We start from the raw sequence: 12,529 nt of genomic DNA on the forward strand, positions 1-12,529 counted from the left end.
TCCCTCTCACCACCTTTTCCCACTCACTCTCCCTCCTCTCATCTTCCTCACTTAACTCCATGCTGTTGCCATCACCATCCGTCTCCCTCTCTACCATCCTGTAAGAATTTGTAAGGAACAGTGTAAGAATACTGTTCCAGACCTATAGAGGCCGTTGATATTCCTACAAAATGTTCCCCCCTAATACCCAATCCTACTGCTAACAAGTCCTGATGTCTGCAAAACCAAAACCAATGTAATTTAATTAATCAGAAAATAAAGTCAAACCAAATCAAAAACCAGTGTAACCTTCCGAAACCTCCAACCATCCACCTCTCGCTTCTCCTAGATCAGCCTGTCAGATGGGAGATGGCAGAGGGGAGTGATGGATCAGGAAGTGAGTTAGGAGAGATGGAAGTAGGTGGCATGAGTTATAAAAAATGGGATGTAGTTAGGAAAAATGAACACAAAAAGAAGGAAAAGAATAAATCAGACGATAGTGATTGTGACGGGAGAGCAGCTTTAGTAAAAAAAAGGAGAAAGGATTACAAGGTTATTGTTAAACTTGTGCAAGAGGGGGCTTCTTTCAGCAAGTGGAATCCAATACAACTAACTAAATCCATAAGTAAGGAAATCAGGGAGGTAAGAAGTGATAAAATATTGCAAAATGGATCAATACTGATTATATGTAAGGATGGAGGACAACAACGGAGAGCAATGAGAATGAATAAAATAAATGGCAGGAAAGTGCAATGTTCTCTGACTAGTGACAGTAAATTTTTCAAGGGAGTTGTCACAGGGATTCTGGTAAACATATCAGCAGATTATGTGAAAGTAAATGTAACAAATGTAGATGTAAGTGAGGTCAAACATTACCTTTGATGAAGAAAGACTCCTGGAAAAGATCTTCATTGGATATATGTGAGGCTGTATGTTCCCTCACCACTCAGATGTTTCAAGTGTCAGCGATATGGACTTGTGGCAGCGGTGTGCAAGGGAAAGCAAAGGTGTGGTAGATGTAGTGGAGACAAAGATATAGGAAGATGTGAAGGAAGAGACTCTTATAGTGAATAAGAATGATTTTGTACTCTTTATGGCAGAGATAGTCAACTGTTCGGCACAGACGAAAAGTTGAAATGAAAGGATCACAATAATCGTCAAATCAACTGAGAGGTACCTTGACATGAGTGTGATAAATCATACTACATTAGGTAACGTTCATTACCTTGTAGTGACTAAAGTTGGCACAAAGATGTATCATGATAAGGGAAAGAAAATTCCTAGATGGAAATTGGGAAATGCTTATTGGGCTGCCTTCCAAGAGATCAGCGCAAACAGGTGTATGAAAGAAAGAGGTAAGTGTAAGGTAAGTGTATGAAAGAGGAGAACCAGTGAACAGTGAACTAGTTAATGAAATAATTCAGTCCGAAGAAGAAACAATCCCTAAGAGTACAGGAGCTAGATGTTCCAAGAACCCTGGTGGAATAACAACTGTCAGACCACTCCTGGGAAAGACGGTGACGTTACAAAATGTTGATACACATGACAAATAATACACTGGGTGTAGTGTTAAGATTGTTTAACAGAGTTTGGGGTAGTGGCCAACTTCCTTCAGTATGGAAACAAGCAATAATAGTGCCAGTTCTTAAAACCAGGAAAGACCCCTCAGATCCTTCTGCTCCAGACCTATTGCCTTAACTTTCAAATTATGTAAAATCATGGAACAAATGATCACAGAGAGATTAACATATTTCCTAGAAGATAAAGCTCTTTTGTATCCCTATCAAAGAAGGTTATGTAGGGGTCAGAATACAATGGATTCTGTATTGTGCTTAGAATGACAAAAAGGACAGACCAACAAGGAAATAGTGATAACTGATAACATGCTCTGGAAAGAATGGCTACTTATTAAGTTGAAGTCATTGGTAATTGGCAGTAAAACATATGATTAGTAGTGTAAAGTAGTGTATCTAGTCTTTTATTATTCAACATGATATTCAATGACATCTTCTCTCAGGTTGAACAAAGTGTAGGAAAATCTTTGTACGTGGATGACAGGGTTCTGTGGATAAGAGGCCGCAATGTATCTAATGTCAATAAGAAAATGCAAGCTGCAATACTTGAAGTGGAAAAATGGGCACGCAAATGGGGATTCAAACTATCTGTAGCAAAAGCACAAGTAATTTGTTTCTCAAGATGGCATAAAACTATGACACTATGCCAGATCTTACATTTGTTTGTGCTGAAAAGCTGTCAATGTTATTTATTTCCTTAAGGAATTTTTTTTTCCTTAAGGAAATAAATAACTAAGACATTCAGTAGGACATATACAGAATCAGTATGGCAGGAGTATTGGGATGATAATGAAACTGGAAGACTGGAATATAATATACAAAGACATTTTGGTGCTCTGAGGATGGTGGGCTGGAAACAAAGGGAAGAAAATCTCATCACTCATCTGAGAATAGGTCACACAGGTCTCAACCATACATAATATAAAATAGGCGAGACTGGAAAAGGCACACACTTTAGCCAACCAGAAGCAGTTGAACATGTACTACTTCATTGTAGAAATTACAACATGAAGAGAAATCACCTTCAGTCACTAAGGAAGGCAAAACACCATGACTTGGCATTGTCAGGTCTCTTGTGAAAAGCAGCAGGCAAGATATACTGTGACATTATTAAGTTTTTAAAAGAAACTGATTTAGCTAAAAGAATCTTGAGTTTTTTTCCTTTCATAATATCTTCCCACACTCCAATCCAGTTGGTGGCGGTAATGCACCTCTAAACTAATTTTCAGAGGCAGAGTAGGGCGGGACTTTCGTCGCTATCATTCCGTCGCTATCCCAAGGCAGGAAATCCATTTGCAAACTATTTCCACGGATGTACATGTTAGTCTATGCCAGCAACACAAGGTCCATGCTAACAACACAAGTACAATTGTACGAGGTAACGGTTATATGAATTAGCCTACACTTTCATGTAATTTTACATAAATCTTTTGAACGTAGGCGTTGTTTTATAGCTTCCTGTCTTGTCCATCGGCTGTAACTAGCTTGTTAGTTAGCTCTTTGTTAGATAAAGGAATGTTTTGCTAAAAGTTTTAGCTTAGCTGAAGGTTAGCTCTCTTAGCAGTGAGCTTGTTTACAGGCTGGCTTGCAAACTGACTGAGCAACTGATGCTCTTAATTGTTGCTGTCCAATTCACAAGCCAACGTATGATAATAACATCAGCTTGTAAAATACAACAGTCAATAGGGTAACTCTTTCTGGGGATATGTAGCAAACAAACTTATGCAAGGGTTTTACTATCATCCTTGTATTTTCATATAGGTATATGAAGAAAGTAGGAAGTTGCAAAATTTAACTAATTATTGGGAATTATATTACTGTATGGAGAGCTTTATCCATAGTGTAGTTGTAACCACTTGATAAATACAGAAATGTTGAGCTTGCATTGAAAGTTGCTCCTTAACTAACTTGTACCTATTTGTGCTGTTTCATATACGGCAGTAGAGGTTTCTCTACTTGAGACATTTAATTCTGGGCTTTTGCACTTTATGGCAGATGTTACATGATCAACATGTTGCGTGTGTTCAAATGAATAAAACTTAAAGCTGTTTGTTACACAGTGATTCAGTTGTCTTAAATCCTGTAAAACAATACCAAACAAACAAAAAACAAACCCTAATTGAGTGAATACATCTTGTACAGTGAATTTAAAGGTTATCTTTAACTCCTCTGTTACACTGATAGCATAAAATATATTGCAACATTGTGTGATGTAAAACAAAATTAACAGTGGCTGTTGTTATTGCCAGGTTTCAGCTTTCTATCTGTCTTTGCTGGATTGATGACAACGTCAACCCACTTGCCTCACCTTGTACATTCTCTGATGATCCCCAAGCCAACTGCATGCAGCGTCTTTCTTGACAGTGCACTAGAGGTTTAGTGAAAAATGGCAGAGGCTCAAAATCAAAGTCAAGGTTTGAAATGCTTCAAAAGACCAGCTCGAGAGGGAGTAAACCATTACACCAAACCCAAGAAATGCAAAGGTTTGTCTCAGAAGCTAACAAACAGACCAAAGCAGAGAGCTCGAGTGAACATTGGAGTGGCAATTGAAAAGTGGCGTGAGCTGAAAGCAGAACAGGGATTGAAATCTGACTCAGAAGTGGCCCTGTCTCTTCTGGATGTGTGAGTTAACCTCTAACATCTTAATGATTGCAAAACAGCTCCATAAATGTTTGTAGATGGCCAGTTTAATGTTTTAAAAATGGCTTGCAGTTTGACTGATAATATATCTACATACATACAGTTGTTGTTCGTATTGCTTCAGCATCCTCTGCTGCTAATTTTGTTATTAGCTCGATGAGTCAAGTAAATTGTTCCGGGTAAATCTCTGTGTTATGTCATCCAAGTGAAGCTCTTTGGCAGGGGAAAAAGTGCTCGGCAACACAAATTGTTTTGGAGGATTGAGTGACTGGCTACACTTTTCTCAGCCCAGTAGAGGGAGTTGGACCATTCTATACAATTTGAAAGTTGAAAATTGAATAACAGTCTCATTGAACCTGAAAAAAATATTCTTCTTTATTGCTGCAACAATAAATGCTCCTCTGTGTAAGCCAACTGTTTAGCATATACTGGTACTTTTAACATTACAAAATACAAAAAGAATCTATGGGATACACATTTGAGCATCTTATTTGAGCTGTATTTTGAAAATAACTTACTCCACTTGCTTGCAGAGATATGGTACAGCAGTTTCAGAGACGATGATGCTGGTTAGGGAGTATAAAGCGAGGCTGAGGATGCTTATTTAAGGGTAGAAATGGGTTGGCTATCCAGCATGTTAAAGTTCAAAATTTACTCTGTCGCCATCTTTGCTTTGCTGCTGACTGTAAGGAAGTTTCCCATTTGATTGCCTCTAATGTTTGTTGCTCCAGCACACTTTTCTTCTTGACTTTCAGTGCTTGCACATTTTGCTTTCTCGTGTTTTGCTTTTTCTGGCAGGTATCTGTTTACACTCACATGCTATACTAGAGTGGCTACACTTACTATCACATGACATGTTGCTGTTTCTCTTGACAGCAGGTCACACAAAGTTATACAGGTGTTCACTTATTACCATGCACAAATGTTGTGTTTTTGGCTAAAACTGGACTAATGCTGATGGTACACTCCCTGCAGCCACATTGCAAGCAGTGAAAGCCATTGCACAATTTGTGCCCAGTATGACACTACTGGACTTATACATGTGTTGTGTTTACTGTTTTATTGTGTACACTGCTTGGATTTTTATACCCCAGTCACCACATATTCTTCTGTTCTAATTCAAATATGAATTATTGCTTTGTATTTATGCAAGATGTAGCATTCTCCTTTTCTCAATTTGACATATTTTCACAAATTACAGTCAGAATAGCAAAGTCCAAATGAGGTGATTTTTGTAAACTCCTCAATGTAGAATAACAAACATTATTGAAAGCTTGGTGAATGTTGACATTATTTGTGTGTGTGTATGTGTGTTTGTGTATTTTGTGTGTTTGAAGAATGAAGAGGTTGTCCTCCAATTCCTCCAGTCCTCCAGCGTCCTCTGGAGCCAGTGATAAAAAGATTAAATTCTCCCAATCTGAAGTAAGAGACAACATCAGAGACTGTGCAAATGCACCGTATACTTATTCTTTGCATATTTGACTTCAAACATGGTTACATGCATACATGAATATATACTGTAATATAATTAACATCTGCAGTTACTGAATGCAGCTCTGCCATGTGCATATGTGTGTATGTCTACAGGTGCAGACTCTGATCGAGCAGGAGGTTCGCAGCGCAGTGAAAAAGAATGAAACAAAGCTGCAGAGTTTAGCAGAAGCTATTCAACGGCTGAATTGTGAAGTCAACCATGAAAGCACCATCCAAAAACTGGAGGTCAGTGGAAGTAGTGGTGCACTTTTTTAACTTGCATGTATGCCGTTGATATCAGCCTACTGTACGTACTTTTGGTAATGTGACTTTACTATATGAGCTCAACACCAGCACGGCAGTTTGGGACTATGGAATGTATGGGGGGTGACCACGCACACAACTTCCCTTCAGATTCCTATTTTCTTGTTAGCAAATTTCCTTTCTTAGACTCATATAAAATGAAATAAAATATTCTTGTATCTACTCATCTGACATGTTCACAGTTTTTCTTGGTTCTATCCTTTTGTTACCATCTTTCTTTTTTCTTTCTGTCTTCCTTTCTGCCTGTTTCATGTCTGGTATCACCACTGATTTCCCGAATTGATTTGATTCCAATTCACAAGGTCCAAATTCAATTTGATTCCATATAGATTCAACTAGGGATATTTCAGTTATTTTGCTTGGATATAAAGGAGATTCTCAGAGAATGAATGCTATAAATTGTACAAGGAACCCTCTAACCTGGTGCATTATTGAAAATATTAATGTTCACATTAATAATTGCCCCAATGCAGTTACATTAATGTGACCAACACACTACAGCATCAACACAATATAGTGTAACTCTATAGTCAGTGAGTATTGAGTGACCAGATAAAAAATAGTACAAGTGCTTTCTTCAGTGCAGAGGGTGTGGTGCGGAGATGGTATGCATTATGTTGACACAAGTGTGTTTTTAGGATTATATCAGTATATGTATCCATACAGTTGCAGGTGATAAGTCAACTACTGCAATGTGTACATCTCAACAGGGTGAATGTAGTGAAAGGACATGACAAAATCTAAACAGCATACATACATATGGCTTTGGTTTTGTCCAGCTCTTCTCTGTCTTCAATCCGAAATGCAACCAGACATCTGCCTTTAGGCTTGGCGTTGCCCTCAGTGGAACAGCTCCCATCATGTTGTTTGATTCAACTGACGTTCACTAGTCTCACACGTGGCCAGATCTCGTTGCGTGAAGAACCAAAGGCTTGCCATGCGAGAAACTCAGTTTAATCAAAAAACATGATGGGAGACTAAAAGGTTAAAGCTTCACGCATCCACGGTAAAAGGCATATATTAAATGATCGATCTCAAGATTTTATGAATCGATATCAGATCATTCAAATGAAAATCGATTTGATCGTAAAAACTTTTTTTTTAATTTAAACCCAGCCCTACCATAAACCCAATAAATCTCTACAAGATGTCCCTCTCTTCCTCAGGCCCGTGTTAATACGGTGACTAAGAGAGCAGAGGCCGCTCTTGCCAACATGACAAAAACACAGAAAAAGGTTTGATGCTCACACACACACACACACACACACACAAACAGCCATTCACTCACGATATGATTGTCACGTGATTAGTCTGAACAAGTCTATGTACAAACTGTTACGAATGTTTGACTTTCAGAATCCACTGGCATGTCATGTTAAGGTGGACAAAGTCAGGTACGTGGAATCAGGTTTGGTAATATTAGTTATTAGTGAAAATTATAAAGGCCCTTGATGTGAATTTGTGCTTTGCATTTATTTGGATACAAGTTGTGAATTTGATTTGATATCCAACTCTGCAGGACACACTCTGAGGATGAAAGCATGGAAACTGTGTTGCAGAGTAAGAGCCCAGCAAGTACATGTGCATTAATGAATATTTGCATTAGCTGGTTATCTGAGTATTTATACTCTGCTATGTTTTTTTTTTCCCAGTAGACAAAAAGAGCACAGATTGCATGGACATGAGCCGAGACATCTTGCAGACGATGGTATATATAATATATCAAGTTATTCATAGTGTGTTTTCTAATCACTTTATGAGATGTAGTTTTTAATCACTTTTTATTTTAAATAGTATTCACCATCAGCTTTAATGGTATGTAGGGATTTGGAATAATAAAAATACACATAAAAATTCTTCATATCAAAATCTTAATCATTTTATCCTTGCTTACTCAGCAAAAAACAATTCTCCTACAGCTCAGTGTTAATTTAGTTTGTTTGGACATTAATTGTATAGAAAAGTTGATGCTTTTCCTTGTACGCTGAGGAAAGGATTAACATCAAACTTGTCAGCACATTATGTCAGTAAGTCAGTTAAACAAACCATCCAGTGGGGTAGGTACCCTTTTTGGCAGTTCAATTCTAAAAATCAAATTAGTGTAATTGCTGTAACATGCGTTTTCAAATTTCAAAATGCTGAAGATTGCACACAGAGCAGCTCATTGAGTTAACATGTACAGTCAATTAGTTATTATATATTACAACAGATTAAAGCCCATGGAGACAAATTCACTTCCATTGTATGTATAACCCCACACCTGTACACAGTTGTCAGTACACAGTGACATAACTGCTGTGTGTGGTTACAGGTATCACAGAGTATGCTTCTGACCATACCCAACAACAGATAATAAGAAATTTGGAAATCCCTAAATACTGTTGTATCACTATACAAAAACTAGTACCTCTTGAGGTCTGCATCTTGAGTAACAGTAAACACTAAAAACAGTGAAAAATTGAGTTTGATTGGTTATTTCTCTGTCTAGGAAAGTACCAAAAAGGCACTAAAGAAGATGCGTGCAGATAAAGATGGTAAGGCTGTTTCTTATATACAAGCAAATGTTTGAATTAGCTGCGGTGTAAACTATGTTAAAGGTAGAGTCAGTGATTCTGGAGAAAGATTGTTCAATACACTTATTGTTCAAATTTAGCAAATATCTCCTCACAGTCCACACGCTGGCCATTGTGTGTGTGTGCTGAAAAAAAATTTGGTGTTCATACACAGCCCTAGCTCTGTGAATGGCATATTTCTTTTTCGGTTGTTGCCTTGGCAGTGCGTGCCCATAAATTTGGGGTGGAGCTTCTGAAAGAGCATGAAGGGAGGAGTGTATTTGTTTGGGTGTTAAGTTCAGATATGAACACTCTTTCTCCAGAACGACTGACTCTACCTTTAAGTATCTGCCTCTTTTAGTGTTTGGTAAGATGTATTGTTACATGGGAGAAAGTGGACATGATAAGCTGTTATAATGGTCCAAATTCAATAATATGAAGAGTCAGTACATGAATACATAACCACATTTTTTTATTCCTACTCCTTCCTGTCCCTTTTTTCTGTTACTCGGGATTGTACATAATCCATGTTAAGCTTTGACGGCAGCCATAGCAGATTTAAGTGAGGATCTGCCACTTCCGCGTACTCCTCATGGCTCTCCTGAGTCGAAGGTAGGATGCTTCATTATTTGATATACTAGTTTCAAAACAAGGCATGCATAAATATATTATGTTCAACTAATGACAAGATATTTCTCACTTCCATACTTGCATTGTGTAAATCAGGGACGTCTCAGGCTCATAAAGATGGAACCAGATGATTATCAGGAAAATGAATATGGGGATAAGAAGCTCAAACAGCCGAAGGAGCTAAAATCAGTGGTCGTGAAACAGGAATGCTTCTCTCATGATGATAGTAACAGTCCCAAGCGTGCAGGCTCAGAGCAGGTAATACACAGTAACTAAACAACCCACAGTAATATTTATCATGTCACTGTACTCACATTACCTCCACTCCCTACTCTTTTCTACCTCTAAGCATGAGTTCTTCCTCTATATTTTTGTTCCCTTCCTTCTTTTTTCTTTTCTTTCTTCATTTCTGTCTTTTGCGTGTCTGTTTTAAAACCAGTCTCTTCTCTTTGCTTCTTTACCTTTTTCTTGTCTACCTTTGCCCTTACTAAATGTGACAGCTGCTGGCAAATCTTTTAAGCATCCATTCCTCTTCCCATCTACCTCACTTTTCCCCATTAGGTTAAATCCACCAGAATTGTTCATGACAAATACCGTAAACACAATAAATCTTTACAAGATGTCCCTCTCTTCCTCAGGCCCATGTTAAGACAGTGACTAAGAGAGCAGAGGTCGCTCTTGCCAACATGACAAAGACACAGAAAAAGGTTTGATGCTGACACACACACACAAACACACACAGCCATTCACTCACATGAATATGATAATGTCACATGTGATTAATCTGAACAAATCTATATACAAACTCACAAATGTTTGACTTTCAGAGTCCACTGGCATCTCATGTTAAGGTTGACATCAGTAGGTACGTGGAATTGGGTTTGGTTATTAATGAAAGTTATAAATGCTTTTGCTATGAACTTGAGCTCTGCATTTATTTGGATATAATAAGTTGTGAAATGATTTGATTTGATGTCCAACTCTGCAGGACACATTCTGAGGATGAAAGCATGGAAACCGTGTCGCAGAGTAAGAGCCCAGCAAGTGTATTATGTGCATTAATGAATATTTGCATTCGTTGGTTATCTGAGTATTTATTCTCTGCTGTTTTTTTTTGTTTTTTTTATTAGACAAAAACAGCACAGACTGCATGGACATGAGCAGAGATGACTTACATTTGATGGTATATATAATATATTCAGTTATTCATTGTGTTTTCTTATCATCTTTGAGATGTAGTTTTAAATCAGGTTTAAATTTTGAATAATATTCAACAATCAGCTTCTTACTCCTCATGGCTCTCCTGAGTCTAAGGTAGAATGCTTCAATATTTGATACACTAGTTTCAGAACATGGCATTCATAAATGTATTGTGTGCGGCTAATGACAAGATATTACTCATTTCCATACTTATGTTGTGTAATGAAAACAGGAAAATGAAAACAAGGATGTGAAGTCCAAGCAGTTAAAGGAGCCAAAGTCTGAGGGCGTGAAACAGGAATGCCTCTCTCCTGGTGATGGTAACTGTTCCAAATACATAGACTCAGAGCAGGTAATAGCCTACACACACTAACTAACAAACCCACAGTAATATTTATCATGTCACTGCACTCATTACTTCCACTCCCTCCACTTTTTTTTTTCTACCCTTAGGAACAGGAGGAGCTCTCCTATCCTCCTCTCCCCACCACCACTTTCCCCTCCATCATGAGCATAGAGGCTGCCTCATACAACATACCCCAGAGGCTAAAAGTACACCTGGCTCTCATCAGGCAACCTGCTGGCCTTTCTGTGCTCTGGAACGTAGAAGAGGAAGACCCCTCAGATCCGCCCATGGATAGTTACAGGTGATAAGCAGCAGAGGCCAAGAGATAAGCTGTGTTTCCATTAGATTAGCAAGAGAATTTTAAGCAAACTTTTGAAATGTTGCAAAAAGGAAAATGCGAATTAGGTGTGTTTCCATCAACTGGTTTGAAGTGAATAATCAATGCAAGGCATACCTTTGTCAGAAGATGTTGGTACAGACTTAAATAATCCACCAGTAAACAGAGTAGAAGTAGAGGTTGATAACCGGAAACAAAACAAATAGTTACTTTGCCTTGACAAGAGAAAAATGGAGAGAGGTCTTCAGGAATTAGTTTCAATTGGGCAAGTTGTAATTGTTCTCTCATGTCAGCTTGGCTATGCTTCATACTATCCTGAGACAAAGACAAAGAAATGTAATGAATGTATATATAGTATATATATGATATGATGTAAATATCCGGGAAGACGTCCTGAGCAGGATCAGCTGATCAGTCATCTGAGTTAAACATTGGCTATGTCATTATTTATTTGACAAATGCGTTTTCATTACCCATTTTGCACATAAACTCTGTTTCAACATTTCCAAAATCCACCTCAAGCGAGCGTAAAAATTTTTTTGTGAAATTGAGGAAGTTTTTTTTTTTTTTTTTTTTAATTTTGGCGTTTCCATTAAGGTTTTCTAATGTGATACTTCAAAATGTGTGTAAAAATAGATGAATGGAAACATGGTTATAGTGTGTTGAGTAGACAGATGTTTCTTTTAACAGAGGTTTCAGGCTGATTTCAGGACTTTTCACACATCTATCTGAAGAATATTACCCTATACTGCTTATGTCAACATATGACCAGCAGATGGAAGCAGAGATCAGCCAATTAGTGGCCTTCAATACAGCTTTCCTTTTTTTCTCTTGTTGCTCACTTCTTATGCTTTCTTTTGTTCTCTCTTCCTGCTGCAGCATCTTCATAACCATAGAAAAGGTCAAGGGTTGCGGCGTCTTCCCGGATTGGAAAACCCTTGGTGAGGTGAGGGCCATCCCTCTGCCCATGTGTGTGTTGATCAGCAAGTACCAGCCTGGGCACAAGATGTGTGTTGCTGTCGTGGGCAAAGACAAGTTTGGCCGGTATGGACCCTACAGTAAAGTTGTAACTGCAGTCATACCTGATTAGCTGGGAGGATATGGGGTCAAGGGAGCGAGCAGATATGTACAGCTACTGCCTCACGATGCACTGTTTTCAAGTGCTTTGTATATTCCAATGGAAGCAGCCATGTTTGAGGCATTTTGTTCTGTTTTTCTCTGTGTTTGTTAATCTGCCACTTAGGCAGAAGAGCATGTTAAGTATTTATATTATGTGTTTATTCTGTGTCTAGACAGGACACACACATCACACACATAGGTTTCATCAGTCGACAGTCAACTGTAGTTAGTAAACCCATAAATAAGCAGGTCAATGTGAGTTGTTATTTCACTTTGTAAAAAAGAGTTGACAAAAGTTGTATGTAATATGTATGTTATTTTTTAATGATCTAATAAATTTGATATTAAAATCTTA

General features: G+C 38.0%; 1 protein-coding gene across 8 annotated transcripts; it reads left to right on the forward strand.

Annotated features, from left to right (window-relative positions):
- The first annotated feature begins 2,808 nt into the window (after window positions 1–2,808).
- On the forward strand, window positions 2,809–12,529 carry atf7ip2 (activating transcription factor 7 interacting protein 2). 8 transcript variants are annotated; one of them, XM_044332217.1, is made up of 18 exons: window positions 2,815–2,931; window positions 3,803–4,175; window positions 5,531–5,615; window positions 5,781–5,912; window positions 7,157–7,225; window positions 7,347–7,384; window positions 7,510–7,550; window positions 7,646–7,698; window positions 8,479–8,524; window positions 9,078–9,154; window positions 9,269–9,430; window positions 9,811–9,879; window positions 10,000–10,037; window positions 10,161–10,201; window positions 10,303–10,355; window positions 10,605–10,724; window positions 10,826–11,019; window positions 11,935–12,529. In XM_044332217.1, the coding sequence occupies exons 2-18, from the start codon at window positions 3,940–3,942 to the stop codon at window positions 12,143–12,145; spliced, it is 1,665 nt and encodes a 554-aa protein (XP_044188152.1). In that variant the 5' UTR covers window positions 2,815–2,931; window positions 3,803–3,939; the 3' UTR covers window positions 12,146–12,529. The 8 variants fall into 8 exon arrangements, with proteins under 8 accessions (XP_044188155.1, XP_044188156.1, XP_044188157.1 ...); XM_044332215.1 differs by having other exon boundaries at window positions 2,816–2,931; window positions 7,643–7,698; XM_044332216.1 differs by having other exon boundaries at window positions 2,838–2,924; window positions 7,643–7,698.

Source organism: Thunnus albacares, chromosome 17, assembly GCF_914725855.1.
Source record: "Thunnus albacares chromosome 17, fThuAlb1.1, whole genome shotgun sequence".
Lineage (NCBI taxonomy): Eukaryota > Metazoa > Chordata > Actinopteri > Scombriformes > Scombridae > Thunnus > Thunnus albacares.

Coding starts and splice junctions, on each gene's coding strand:
- atf7ip2 (XM_044332215.1), top strand. CDS start 3,940: ATGGCAGAGGCTCAAAATCAAAGTCAAGGTTTGAAATGCTTCAAAAGA. Junction 5,616..5,780: donor TTAAATTCTCCCAATCTGAA/GTAAGAGACAAC, acceptor GTATGTCTACAG/GTGCAGACTCTGATCGAGCA. Junction 10,356..10,604: donor GAGATGACTTACATTTGATG/GTATATATAATA, acceptor TAATGAAAACAG/GAAAATGAAAACAAGGATGT.